This window comes from Anoplopoma fimbria, chromosome 23 (assembly GCF_027596085.1).
Source record: "Anoplopoma fimbria isolate UVic2021 breed Golden Eagle Sablefish chromosome 23, Afim_UVic_2022, whole genome shotgun sequence".
NCBI lineage: Eukaryota > Metazoa > Chordata > Actinopteri > Perciformes > Anoplopomatidae > Anoplopoma > Anoplopoma fimbria.
In genome coordinates this window covers 6,061,472-6,076,919 of record NC_072471.1, presented here as the reverse complement: position 1 = coordinate 6,076,919, position 15,448 = coordinate 6,061,472, and the positions used below count along the sequence as shown (strand labels likewise).

The following is a 15,448-nucleotide window of genomic DNA, read 5'->3' as shown; positions in this document are numbered from 1 at the left end:
TGAGCACAGTAAGCCCAAACTGGAGATGTGTATCTGCTACATTTAGCCTTCTGAGAGACAGCTGCTAGTGGCTGAGTGCAGATTAAGGATGGGCGTGCTGTACTGTCAGCACATAACTCTTTCAAACCCGCCCTCACTATCATGTGCACGTGTATTCACACACACATACTGCAGGTTAATGGAAAAGTAAGAGGGTATAATCTCCTATCAATGCATTAAAGTGGATTTCCATTCATAGTTGTTATGTCTGCTGATTACTTTACATGGAGCCAACACCAGGGTCAAGAGATAAGGTCCACTGGCCATAGCTAGCAGGTGTGTATTAGGCTTGTTATGCATGTGACTTTGACAAAGAAGCCCAGCTGGCCTTAAGCAAGAATGGAGGGCAATAACAACATGTGTCTAATGCAAAAATGGTGAGTGTGTGTGGGTGGTTGTGCTCCATCAAAGAAGAGATGTTCAATGCCACATTCCATCAATAATTTATTAATTAAATGTCATTTTTTATGATTTTTTTTTTTAGCGTACTGCAGTATATTCTCATCACATCTAGTGTAAGTTTGGGCTTTGCTGTTGCAGAACACACATTCTCAGTTGCTGATCCAAGTTTAGTAAGTTATAGTCAGTTATAGGCAGCTCTGGTCGTTAACTATCTGACATGAATCAGGTTTGCAGAGCTTCTTTGTAAAAACCTAATGAGGATAAGAGTAGACTTTAAATAAAACATGATCCAGGGAATGTGCCTAACAAGCTGAGGTGATAAGTTATTAGTTCCCTCAATTGTCTGCAGCTGCTTGGAGGTTTCTACATGAGGTCAGCTTGTAATACAACTCACTGCTAAAAGCTAATTTGACTAACTTTGTGCTAGAGTTTTGAAACCTCTCTGATCGTAGTTAAATAAAATCTCTTGGGTAAAATCAGGAAGGACAAGCAACCTTCTGATTTGCCACTTCCACAAATAATCATCTTCCTCATCCTCCAGTAAAATAACAAACATTCCCTGCATAACATCAGAATGTGTGGCTTTCTAATAAGAGAGCTTTCTTGGTATGTTTCTTTATAAATAGAAGGCTAAGGAAATCGTCTTTTATTGAAGAAAAGTGAAAAAAGAAAAAAGCACAAAAACATATCTTTAGAGCATAGAATCTTGGAGCAGGACATGGAAAAATCTGATAAGAACATTTTCGCCTCCCATGCTCAGCTCCTATGCCGCACCCCTCCCACGCTGTCGCTCCCTCTCCTTGGGGAAATTGGAGAGGGGTGGCAATATGGAAAGGAAGGAAGGAAGCCTCCAAAATGGCTGGTGAGCCATGTTCAGTCACTCAGCTATGAAACGGTTATAGACTGCAGGGCTAGAAATGAGAAAAGTGAAACTCAGCCAAGTGTGAGACCTGCTGACATAAAAAGCCTCTTTCTTCTCACATTTGTCTCATTGAGTCATTACTAATACCCACTTATAAAGCAGACTGGTTTTTTGTTTTTTTCTTTCTGACAGGCAGTTGTTCTTCTTTGGTGTGCCAGTCGTGGTCACTCACTCATATATTTGCTTACTTGACAGACTTTAACAACATGTGTAGACCTGCCTACTACAACATCTGATTGTTTTTGGTCACATATATATGATCTGTAAAACTATGAAAATGCACAAACATCCAATGAACTTTCTGCATCTGAACTATGAATATACATTATAGGCCAATTCAAGTATTGCATGAGGCAAGACCCCACAATCACTATGTTGTTTTTTGTAATTTAGTTTGTAAAATTGATGCCCCTTGAATTCTATCATCGAAGAAGCAGAAGTCGAAACTACTTAGCCTTTGAAATCAGATGTATAATGTATTCTGTTGCTCTGGACAAAGCTACCAGTTTACCAAGTTGAACAGCATTTACCACGTAAGGAAGGTCTAAATAGTCTTTACTGAGTTGCATTATAGAAAATGTAGGATCCAATGTTTTTTATGGGCTTACCCTGTACTTGAGATAAAAGTCAGGATGTCTCAGGTTCAATATAAAAAAAATACTAAACACAAAACTAAATTGCCAGTCTCCCTTTAAAGAGGTGTGCAGACAGAGTGTTGCTAACTTTTTTCTACAGCAACTGCAATGAAAGAATAAAATCGCTAAAGTCCCCAAGAATATATAGTTTTTTGTTTTATCAGTATTTATTAGTAATAACTCATGTTCTGTACTTTGTTGGCACAAGATTACAAAAAATCTATATTGCAGGGACTCCCACTCCCTTGCTTATTTATTCTAACCTTGAAGTTGGGACCATAACTGTTGTTATAAAGTCAATAACAATAACACATTCAATTTTTCTGTACTAAGCTGTCGATGAGCCCCGGTCTGAAACATGCACACCCACATTGAGCCTGGATTTGTTTCATGCTTGTGAGAGTTGACATGAAAAGCTCTGATACCTGTCCACTTCAGCATGTTTGCGATAGTGACCTGTAATTCGAGAGATATGCAGTAAAGATCATCGCAGGTTCACTGACTTTAGAGAGTTTGAGACACACTTGGTTGGAGTTTAGACGAACAGATCGTCTGATATGAAGGCTCCGAACTCTGAAAAGATGACATTAAAATTTCATCAACCTCTTTCCATGTCCTCAGCCACAAGCACAAATGTGCCAGTCAGTTAAACGGGGTGACAAATTAGATGAGTTGCTGTGAGCGGTGTCAATACTACCGCAGATAGTGCAACACCACATCTCTGCAGACCAACTCAGAAAAAACAGACCCACAAGACAAAATACAGGCTACATGTCAGAAGGTAAATAATACTTTCTTACTCAACTAATGAGCATGAGTCTTAATTTGTGCTTGACCCATGTGTGGCTGATGGATAGCCAAAGAAGCCCCTCCCCCTCTCCTTTTGCCTCCATCATTCTAATGACTGGAAGAAAAGCTGCCTCCTTTAGGCCAGCTGTCCTCTGTGTGTGTGTGTGTGTGTGTGTGTGTGTGTGTGTGTGTGTGTGTGTGTGTGTGTGTGTGTGTGTGTGTGTGTGTGTGTGCACGCTTACGTGTACATGTGTGTCAACGTGTGTATGTAACCTGAGCAGTGGGTCTTTCAAAGGGCAGTGGGGGGTTGCCCAGGGTCAAAGGTCACCAGGAAAGGTGCAGCTCTTAATGTAATGAGGTGGATGTGACCCATTTGTGCATTTGTGTTATACAACCCACCATTCAGACAAAGAACTGGATACCAATTATGAGTATGAACAAACAGCAGAGAATATGACTGTACTGCTGTGAACGGGAGGCAGCAGCAAAATATCAGTGAATATGTTAGCTGTATTTAGAATATGTTCCAATAGGTAACTGAACTGAAAGTGAAACTTATCTATACTGTTTTTATCAGCTTTGAAGAGATCATAGATTTTACTTTCAGTTCAGTTCCCTTTGACATAAAAGGGTTGAAAAAAATTCTAAATATAGCGTACATAGGGATATAGATTTTTTAAGTGGGCGTTTCTTTTAGGTGGCTTAAATGTTTTGCTGCTGTCTCCGTCCACACGAGTACATCGTTTTCGGTACTCCTGTCAGTTTTTACAAACCGGGAGGCATGCCAACTCCTAACTACTGTAGGTACTACACTGACAATGGATAAGTACCTCATTCAACCCCACTTCAAATACCCAAACTATGCCTATAAAACTACACTAATCAACATTTGTTATATTGTCCAGCAGCGCCTAGTTGGGGAACATAGAGGAGCATTTGTCGACTAAAGAGCAAGATATTTCCTCAAGAAACAGATTCAATCAGGAATAAAAGGAGAGCGAGTATTGGACTTGCATTCATCAAGTGGCCAAATACATTGCAGGACAGGTTGATGCTGACTTTGCTGGATGTGGAAATTGGAAAGTCCCATACCAATTTTAACGTGAGAATATGTCATAGATATGTTTACAGCTTGATGAGCTGCCCAAAAGCAGGCAAGTAAACTGATACAGCCGAGAGTCTTTTCTGCGAGGTGGTAATGTTCAGGACGTCATAAGGAGTAGGTCGTGTTAAACTGGTTTGTGAATCATCTGCAATTATTTTAATACAAAATGAAAGAGGTGAATGACAGAAGAATAAAACAAGATGTGTATGAAAGACATCAGGGCGTACAGTGCTTACTTTGTAAGAGATCTAATGAGCATTATTTGCCCCCTTTAGAGAGGTGAAAAATCCTTAAAAAGAAATTGAGAGGAACTCCCTGACTCACCATTAGAGGAAAAACAAATAGCCTCACTCTGCCAATTATGTAGGAGCAGACTGTCCAATCTGAGGGGGGAACACAGGGAAGTGGACACAGTCCCAGAATAGAGAGCATGACTCAGCATTAAAGCACTGCTGGCTTACCTCTGACCACATTTACCCCTCCAGCCGAGCGGTGTGGGCTGTGTTCGCCTCTTTCTCTGTTTATACACTTCAAAGCCACAGCATCTGGTCTTTGGCTGTTGTGCAGCTGTTTTTGACACTTTAACACACTTGTGGGGGAAAAAAATTCAGGATGTGAATGTGCTTCAACACTCAAAAACATAAATATGAAAGGGTCTTAGGGTGCCATTTATCAGGAAACCATTTAGATTTAAGGATAATTTAAGATTGTAAATGTAAGAGCAGCTAAAGCTCACATTCTGGGTTTAATTATTTAAAGATAATTCTGTTTTTTAACAATTTTGGCCTTGCTTTTATTGTTTTGGCCATGGTGACTATTCCATCGATACAAAAGATGGGGCAAGGGACACTAAAAAAATAAAAAAATAAAACTCTTTTGGAGGAGAAACACTTGGGATTGGGAGCATTTCAATTGCTTCCCAACGGCCTTCAACATTTCAATTGCGGTCGGCGGCTCATAGCTAACGGTGATAACTTCTCAGGTAGAAATTACTCCACTTTATCTTTACATAGCAAATAGTTGTGTTTTGCCATAATAATGTTAAGAATGTCAAAAACAGCTCTCTTAAAAATAATGATCTATACGATTACATGACAACTGAGCATACCCCATCGGCTGAGGAAGACCATGGTATATGATTGAAAGCTGTTTTTGCTGATTACCTAAACTCTCTGTCATTAACATCAATCACATGGTCATTATGTTTAGAATGAATTACTTGGATGAGTACAATGTTATCACTGATTGAAATCCCGGCGAGAACTTTAAAAAAAACAAGACCAAAGTTGTAATAAACATAATGCATTTTTATATATATATATATATATATATATATATATATATATATAATAGACTGACCTCGAACTGTCCTTGACTTATACTTTGTTTCTACTTCTACCTCCATTCATTAGTTAGAGTTTGCAAGAGTATGTTACCCAACTTTAAAAGAGGATTCCCAGATGGAGTTCATTGTGTGAGGATTGGGAAGATTTTACTTTCAAGTCCTGTCTTTACTTTCATATCAAACTTATTTCTATGTTTCTTTTTTCTATAAAGAAAGCAGCGAGGGAACTTTATATAAATACCCTGAAGACTGAATTCTGTTACTTTGGGTTTTTAAAGTATGAGAACAGTTTGACATAAAACACTAGCAGCTAAAGGTAGGCCTCTCGTCTCCACTGAAAAACGTGGTATTAATAGTCGTGCATGCCATATCCTATCAGGGGAAGAGAAAGGAGTACATCTAGGGAGAAGCACATCATTTTTTTCATCACAACCTCACACTGTCATTCAACAGCAGACGATTTCATGTTTCCTTATGTTTTTACCGAGGGATAAGCCCGACACCGTGTTATTACCCAACGCCAAGTGAAAGTCCAGAAAATTGATCCAGCAACATTGAACGCTACATCACTCGGACTGAAAACACTGAAAGGTCGGCCTCACGTCGGCTCAGAGGCCCGGCACATCGGTTTAGCCAGCAGACGAGAGAATCCAGGGCTCAATATCCAATCTCAGAGTTTCCAGTCCAGCAGCCTCCCGTCTTGTAAACATCCTCATGTTTTTATACTCAGAAACCAGTCTGCAGATCCAAATTTGATCTCTTAATACCATCGAACCCGTCACGGAGGAAGCTTCCGACAGCAAACACTCTTTGCTCTCTTTTTCCCCCCCCCCTTGCCGCGTCTTGTGGTGGAGTCACGATTTCCAGCACCGGGTGACAGCTCAAAACCTCAAATCCTCCTCTGATAGTAGTAATTTGGGCTTCTAATCTGTTCTTAGAGAGAGACAGGGCTGACACTCTTACAGGAAGCAGAGATGCAAAAGAAAAGATGGGGATGTTGGAGGATGGCAGCTCGGATGTAATGCCACTGGGGGGATGGCTAATAAGAGCTCTGACAATGAAGCTAGGCATCAAATAAGCAGCGAGCATGACAGAGCTTTGTGGAAGACAGTCACTTTCTGCCATTTCGTCCTCAAACTCCTTTTTGTGTAAATTCCCCACCTATTGCCTAGTTAATTTATCTTCCTTTGAATGCATGAGTACTTCTTTCAATCTCTGCCAATCCTTTTCTCTTCATTCTCTTTCTTTCCACCTCTCTTACTCGACTATCAGTTTTCTATAATATTGTCATTTGCTGCCTAACACTTCCCATTTTCTCTCTAAATGAACTCCTAATGCCTGAAATGTCTTTCTTCTGTGCCCCACCCCCCCCCCTCGCATGTATCATCACGGAGCACAAAAAGAGACAAGTGATGATATCTTCTTCTTTATTGAGGTCAATAACACCATAATTGCACGCTTTGTAAATGTCATGTGGTCTCATTATCCTCTAAGGCAAGATGTTATTGAATGTTGTTGCCTCTCTTCCACCATTTTCCTCTTACCAAGTCAATCAGAGCCTTTCACCACGACCCCTTGCTCATCTAAAGTGCGGTGTTTAAGTGAAGCTTTGAGAACAGTATTTTCTGCGCTCTATCAGGCACTTATGTGTATTACAGGTGTTGAAGAGCTGACAAGATCATTACCAAATGATGGGGTGATGCTGGTGGGCAATCATGCACTGACAGAGCAGGTGTGGACTATAGGATGGTGATTTTAATGGGATTGATCTATTAGGTGAACTTATGGCCAAAGAAAAACAGCTTCTTATTGACCTGTTATGCTCAGTTTGAAGCTACACCAATTGCATTTACCATATAAAAGACATTAAACCAGACTAGAAAGGCATTGCATTCCCTTCTCAATAAACCACCATACTAATCCAAGTATTATAGTTGGTTAGCTTTGAATTGCAGGATGAAATGTGGAGCTGTTAAGCAATTATTTTGCTTTGTGTTCATTCCTGTGAATCTCGTGTGCAGTTAAACACACCATACAGTCAACTCTGCAGATGTTAAGTGTGTGTCTGTGTGTCGCAGCTAAGAAATCAACAGTAACTCCAGTTATAGATTCAACAAGCCCAAGGATCAGCATGAATGTTTTTATTTGTATTACCAGTAAAGGTTCACATATCTTAGTTTATCCAACAAATGAGGCATCATCCTAATATAATTATTTTTTATAAATTAAAATTTTCATCACAGCAGCAGTGTCACAATGAAGAGAGAGAGAGAGAGAGAGAGCAGCCTAGAGCCTGGGAAAAACTTCTGACCTCATGTAGAGGAGGAAAAAAAAAAGACTAGAAAATGACCTTATTCACTTAAATAAGGGCATACAATGAATTCAGTAATGTAGCCTTGTTCATACTGGTAGCAAACTATGGAGCAGCCTTCCATTAAAGGTCAGATTAAGGTCTGATTACGGCTTTTTTACAGAGTAAGGTTACAACAGTGTGGTGGTTAATAATGAAATTCTATTTGAGTCATCTATTTGTTTTTGTTTGTATTTACATGTTTTGATGTGGAAGGTTTTCAGTAGTTTGGAATTATGTAATTTTGTTTTTTAAGATTACATCGTTTAATTTGATGTCATATGTTTTTTGTTTGCCTTTTGGAAAAAAAAAAAAAAAACATATATCCATTCATTGATTTATTAATTCACAATGATTTCATTTAAAATAAATGTCTTTTGACAAAGTCAGACCAGGCCATTTGGTCATCTACAGTCTGTCCAGTGGCAACATGAGACTGCCACATAGGGCCGAGGGTCAGACTCCCTTCCTACCCTTGCCCACGTTTGACCTCACACTCTGGGCCACGGTTAGCTGGGACTGACTCGCCGTCCCCCTAGCACAGAGTCTGCCTCGTCCACACCCTCCATGTCAAAAGGCATATACATCCTGACAGAACTAACAGCTCCCATTGTATCACCTCTCCCAGCAGGTGTCTGGACACATTATATTGGAGGAAACAGAATTGTTGTGACACCTGGAAGTGTTTGTACTCGCTGCAGAACAATCACACCTGCTGGTGAGATTCTAGCATGATGCCAGACTAGAGAACGATAACAGGGACTAAATGTATTATTATACCTCATGTGTGCGCACATGAATATGGGTCAGGTTGGTGAATATTTCCTTGCAGAAATGTCAAGGACAAAGAAGTAATGAGTGATTTACTGACAAGTAATGGATTAAAACTACAATCCCTAAAATAGAGCTTGTAAAAATGCAATGGGGACATGGAACCCCACATAGAATTAGGATTTTTCTTCACACTATGATATCAGTTTAATCGTATATATTGTCTTTTCAATCCCCAAATTATAACGAAAAAGAATAAAATGTTATTCTTTCTCACAATTTGACTATTTTTTCCCCACTCTTTGTCATCATCGCCCCTCCAGCTGTCTTTCTTTCTGCTACATGTCATTTTGACCTCCACATCCCTGTCACCTTCACACTTTATGAACAAACTCTCTACACGTCCATCCCTACATCAACCCTACCCTTTTGTCTGCCTGACTACACAGACACAACTCTCGGACGATGTGGATAAAGAGAGGGATTAGAAAGCCGCCTCTGGCCAAAATGTCCAATTAATGTCAATCTAGACGCCTACACAAGCAGACTACTGTTAGTGCCGAACTGAGTACTGGTCTCCCTGATGGCTACGCACACAGTCGGGCGTAGTGTAGTAGTGTAGAGTACTCTGGCATTAACAGCTCTTATGCACCAATATAACTCCATTAAGGGGCTCAAGGGATGCCATCACAGGTCCACTTTTCTCTGCGTCTCTCAAAAATATTACACATCATGGGCTTGTGTGAGATATATTAAGCACTTATAGCTGCGGTAGGTTGTTTTTTTGGAAAAGGCCCCAAAAATGCCGAAATTTAAAAAAATACATCCATTCTCCTGCAGTTCTCCCATCTCTGTCTTTAGCCCCTCCCACCAGACGAGGAAGAGCCAATGCACATGCTTCGTTCAGTAACCTTTGCAAGTAATAGTCTTTCATTTTTAACGCCATCTCCATCATGAAATAACCAGAAATCGCTAAAGCTTTCGATTTTGACCTTTAAAATCCAAAGATTTGTCGACAGTATATATATATTTTTTTCTTACTTGTGCTTCTAAAGAAAAAAGAACTTTAAAGACGATACAGCGTAGCTTACAGTTAGCCTGTAGCTCAAAGGAAACACCGTAGGGTTAAGACACTTAGAATTAGAAACCACCAAATGTGAAGTTGGAGCCAGGACATAGTTAGCTTAGCTTAGCATAAAGACTGGAAAGACAAGGAAAAAGCAAACCTGTGGACCTATCAACGGTATCAATCCTCTCATCAAACTCACTGCAAGAAGTGAATAAGCATATTTCCCAAAATGTCAAACTATTCTTATTTCTTCAGATGGCTATAGTTTTAACACATAAACAGCTTGAGTGGTTAGGTAAAATAGCAGATTTTCATCAAGACTTATCTTTTCAATGCTCACAATGCATTTCTGCTGTATTCAACAGGTTATAAAACACAACATAAAACAGCGTCATTATTTTCTCAACCCAACCGACATATATGTGATTGTCAACTTAAAAGACAACAGTACACAGCCACAAAAACTTAAGATTAGTCACAAGGTTTCAACTTTCAGTCCCACAACCTCTCTCTTCCAACTTTCCATTCTTCTTTATCTCTACTTTACGCTCTCTCTTTTCTTGTGCTCTGTTTTGCCTCCCTGTGTTTTACAATGTTGTTCTTTATTGACTATCGATTAGTTTGGGAGGTTCTTTCTGAACGTCCTTTAAGACATACAAAATGCTTATGAATAAATAAACAATGTATATTGCAATGAGGAAGGATGGACACGTGCCTGATTTAAAACACAGCCTTAAAACTACACTCCTCATGCTTTATATTACATTATACAGATGTGCTTCCTGTACATGAGTGGGCTCCCGACCAAACAGCTGTTAGCTATTCTCCAGGTTGCCTGGGCAACGCTGCAATGGAAAATTCTTGGGAATTTCCATGTTGCAAAGGATTGTGGGAGAGTAATACAGCACTGGGGTTGCTTCGTTAGTCCCAAATTTATTTTCACATACACTGCAGGGGGACAGGACTGTTTCTCAAAAATAATCCATTCATTAGAAACTTTAACCAGACACTACAGCAACACCCAGAGGCCACACATAAACAAAAAGGTCCACAAAATATCAGTGGGGGAGTGGGGGAAAGATTTATGGTAAGCCCCCTGCTCCTCTATAACCCTCTGCCCTGTACAACATCTGATTCGGGACACTCAACATCCCTTCCCCAAAGATAGAGGCTTGCCTAAATATAGTCAGGGTTGAGAAGGGGGCAAAGGGGAGTGGGTAGGGTGGGAATGAGGGAGCAGAAGAGGGAAATTACAGAGAAAAAGAGGGAAAAGTGCTCGAAAATGGCAGAGATAAAAGCTGTGAGAGCAGGGTGTAAAAAATAAAGTATGAGTGGAGAGCAAACGTTATTCACGGGCACAGAATTTGCACCCTTGCACATGTTTGTGTGTGTAACAGATATAACCCGCCAGCTGCTGCTTGACTCCAGGCATGCCTCCTGAAATATACCTGCAAGCACCAACTCTCTCGTGGCTGAGCGGCGCAAATCACAGCCAAGGAAATCTTATACCAGCCTGAGCTGATCATTTCCATCTGCTCATTACATTTGATTCCCCCCTCTTTAAACCTTGCTGTATTATCAGTGTCATAATCCAAGTTAGATCTGACACTGGAATCAAAGTCGAAGGACAATTTAATTCATCAACCTTTTCCTTGTTCATTCCTTGATGATATGAGATGAGACATTTTAAATCTCTCCGTCTCTCCCAAAGCAAGAAATACTATCACGGCTCTCTGATTCAATCAAGACACAAGGCCTGGAGCTTTTTCCATTAAAAAAAATAAAACTGAATTTTTTTAATATAATAAAATACCAACATGTTGAACATTGTGACTGTAGCCACTGTGGTTTTCCAGAGATATAGGCACATTTTCTGGTTCAAATCTTTGAGCATTACAATGAACCATTAACAAGATTTCTTAGCTGCAAGCCAACTTTTATAACAGAACTTCAGTATCTGTCTGATCACAGCATTGCAGATTAAAGTCATGATTATCAAATCATTTCCTCCATATTTCTGAATAGTTTTTATTGTTGCAATATATATCACATTTAATGACTAAGCTGTTCAGTAGCGGTGCTTCCAAGCATCTGGGGTCTAGAGGAAGTTTGGCCATGAAATAAGATGCATATGGGTAGCTTTATGAGGGAACTGAGCCATATTCATTACTGGCCACTGTCAGTGTCAGGGCTGCTGGGATGTAACAAGTATCAGACTGAGTCATCATGCAAGATAATATGAGGCAGAAAACTACCATCACGGAAATTACACCCGATTCATTAAACTCTCAAAGGAACCGATTAGAAAAGAGGTAGCTCAAATTTTGATTCTCACTTGTTTCAAGAACAAAAATAGAGGAACAGTTAGACATGTGAAGCAATATGTTTTATTCACTTTCTTGCTGAGAGTTAGATAAGATGATCAACACCACTCCTGACCTTGTTTGCTTAGAATTCACACCTCAGGAACCTACTCTATATTTGTATATGTACACTTTCTCTGCTCACAGCTGCCCATGCTGCTCTCTGTTCAGATAGAGTGCCTCCTCGCATTATGCCCACTGATTGCCAGAGACGGGGAGAACACGAGAAGCATGGCTCTTTAGCTGGTTGAGCATGAAATTTGGTTAGCTTTTTTTTTTTTTTTTTTTTTTTTTTTTTTAAAAACAAGCAAGTGAGAGTGGGAGAAATGGAGCAGAGGGTGACAGAAACTGTGGAAAAAAGGGGAAGATGGAGACAAAGTCAGTCAGTGACTAAGGACAAAGCCAGAAAGTAGCATATGATCACGTCTTGGACTGGATGGCTGAAATCAGCACAATGCGTTGGCACACGATGACACAAATATTTGGAAAGGGCTTTTTTGGGTGCGAGGGTGGTGAGTACACATGCAGAACTCCTGAAGCAAAATGTCCATTTGACAATAGACATATGGGATCAAAAAGACCAAGTAATCCGGATTTCCTTTGCTCCGTCTCTATCTTTTCTTGTCATCTCTCAATGTGCTGTAGCTGGCGCCGAGATCTCTGGGGCTCAAGTCTATGACATCAGACTTTGCATTTCAGATGTTAATCATCTGCCTTCAGGCGTCAAAGAAAAGAGTTAAAGAGATACATTGGGGAGCAGGACGGAAAGTAAGATGGACAGGGGGATGAACAAGACGGAAAGGGAGAGCAATGGGGAAGATTGTGAGAAGGGACAGAGGGAGGGCTGAGAGAAAGAAAGGGGACATGATGATCTGAAGCGGACAGATGCTGGCATGTGAGGTTAGAGATGGAGCCCAGAGATGCAGTCACACTTCAAGCCATGAGACAAGGTGGGGGGGGGGAGAAAGGACATGGCAATGCCAGTGTGCACATATTGTGTGTAAATGTCTGCTTAAAGTCACACAAAACATTGAGCTACTTAAAACCTCTGCTTGTCCACATTTCTGAATATCCTGGAGGGGAGTACACTGGGCCGGTCTCTCCGTCCATGCCCTTCTAGTTTCTCTGCTTCTCCCTGGGACTTTCATCTTGAGGAGTCAACATGAAGCTTGTCACTCAAAATCACCATCACCACAAGAGTGCACCGAGAGTAAAACACAGGGGCAACGTTAGAATGGGAGATTTGTTTTTGTTTGTTTGCAGAATCTTGCATTGAAGCTTTCCTCCACAGCAAGACGTTGACATTACTACTGATGGCAGAGAAGCAATGTCAAAATTCAGACTCTGTGATGTGACTGGGCGTTTTCTAGTTGCATACTGGCATCATCCTCTCTATTAAATGAACTTTTCATAATTCAAACAAAGAACTCCTGCCAATCTTGGTTTTTTTTTGTCTTTTTCCTGCACGGATTGCCAATTCAATCAGTAAGGCAACCATGCCAGTGAAAGTTGGTCTGCAGCTCGCCAAGCCTGTGTGAATATCATGTACACAACCCACAGATCAATCCACTTAGTGCCCATGAAATATAGGGAGCGGGCAGGCCACTCTGCTAGTCTGACATCACTGTACTCGGCCATTAGGCTGAGTGCCATCACGGCTCACCACCTCTCTGGGGGACTACTTGGGCTGCATTCAAAACCAAACGCTGGAGTCCAGACTCTGTCCGAACCATCTGGAATACCCTAAACCTGTTGATGAAGTGGGAGAAGCAGCAGGGTCGTTGAAACAGGCTCACACGCCTACATGTTTGTTTGATTTAGAAACTGTGGATATATATTATCTGTAACATCTATTAATGTTATGCTATGAATATAGAGGTTGTGAGTCAGATTTAGACGGAGAGAGTGATACTTCTACTTTATTTAAAGTTCATAACCTTTCCAAGAAGCAGTGCAAGAAGAAAGTTTTCAGCCCATAGTTGGAGGCCAAAATACAATAAACTATTACCCCGTATGTTGGACTCTATAAGTAGTTAAACATCCATTTATAGGTGGATTGAGAAGTATTTGTGTCCAGGTCACAAAGTGAACACATTACAGTAAATTGGGGGAGAACCGCACCTACTAAAGGAAACAGTAGGTAAGGCCAGAGAGTGAGTCTTATAAAACATTAGTTTTTAAAGAGTATTCTGGCCACATGGTCTGCAGAAAAATTTGAATTTTAGAGAAATTTCCGGAACTGATTATTGCTCCAATTATCTTCTTGATCGAGCCATTAATTGATTAGTCTATGAAATGTCAAATCATTAAAAAAACGTCTTTCAAGTTTTAAAAGATGACTTCTCCATATTACTTAATTTTGTCCGACCAACCATCCAAAATCCAAAGATATTCAATTTACCATCAAAGCAGACAGAGCAAACTACCAAACAGTCACAGTACAGAAGCTGGAACCAGTGAGTGTTTTGGCATTGTTGCTTGAAAACAACGACATAAAACTATCAGACTGGATCAAATGTATGAAAACAGACATAAAACAGACAAACTGTGCTCTAATATGTGTGTGTGTGTGTGTGTGTGTGTGTGTGTGTGGAGATGGTAAAGGAAAAGTTTGAGACTTCACACCTCAGTCTACCTTCCTGGGAAGATTCATTTGACAGCAAGCCACATGTCCTCCTGCTGCAAGCAGGCAACAAATGGACAGTGGCTGTAAATATCATGTTTCACAGGGTGAAGTTGTATCCGAAGTAATGTGCAATCATCATCACTTTGGCACCAAGGAAGCACTTTCTGCTTCTGCTGAGACGCTTCGAGGATAATGTTCCACCAAGTGCAATTTACAGAGTCTAAATTGAAGACCTAATTATCAATATAACTTGTAATTCACTGAAAAGAAGAATAAATCTCGACTGTTATATAAAGAAAAATGAAACTAAGGCTGTCTTTTCTGCCGCACAACATATTATCCAAGACTTCTCCAAAAGCCAACAGGCTGTTATGAAGCTGTACTCACATCTGCGCTGTTGGGAATTGTCCGGTCGACACAGATGAAATGGTTGACAGCAGCAAAAGTAAGCAGATTGAGTAATCCATAGTTTTTGGTTAGTTCCAAGCAACCAGAATAGGGACAGGAAGAAAAATGTACATCAGATCCACAACCCCTGTGCGTATTTCTCAGCCAAAACGCCTCACACCGCCATCGGTGCGCGTTTGGAAACAAATCTCATCTGGTATCTATGTCCCTCCCACCGGTGGAGTTGAGGAGGGAGCTTTTTTTGGTTGAGCCTTGTGTATGTATGTGACTGGTGAGTGTCTCAAACTGCAATAGGCTATTAGAGCAGATCTCCGGCGTGTGTCACAAAATAAGAAGGAGAAAAGGGGGAGGGCGCATTGGGATCTCCAGCTTGGCCGGCAGAGCTGTGCCTCTCCTCACACTGCAAGAAATATCATCCCGTTATTCAGCAGGGAGGTTCCTACCGTTAAACACATGGGGGGGGGGAGTGTGTTGAAGTTAGTGAGATATTACACATCTTCCATGCATGTCAGTCATTTCCATGTGTCATGTTCTGGAGGCTTTGGAGAGATGTGTCAATCTATATTCTGCTTAATTTTATATAATATATATATATATATATATATATATATATATTTGTAAAAA

At 40.5% G+C, this 15,448-nt stretch overlaps 1 protein-coding gene across 1 annotated transcript in view; it reads right to left on the bottom strand.

Annotated features, from left to right (window-relative positions):
- Positions 1-14,986, bottom strand: part of LOC129112268 (voltage-dependent calcium channel subunit alpha-2/delta-1-like) — an 82,036-nt gene extending 67,050 nt beyond the window's left edge. The window contains exon 1 of the mRNA XM_054624294.1: positions 14,804-14,986. Coding sequence (XP_054480269.1) covers positions 14,804-14,883 — 80 coding nt within the window. The 5' untranslated portion in view covers positions 14,884-14,986. The remainder of the gene's footprint in view (positions 1-14,803) is intronic.
- Positions 14,987-15,448: the final 462 nt, after the last annotated feature.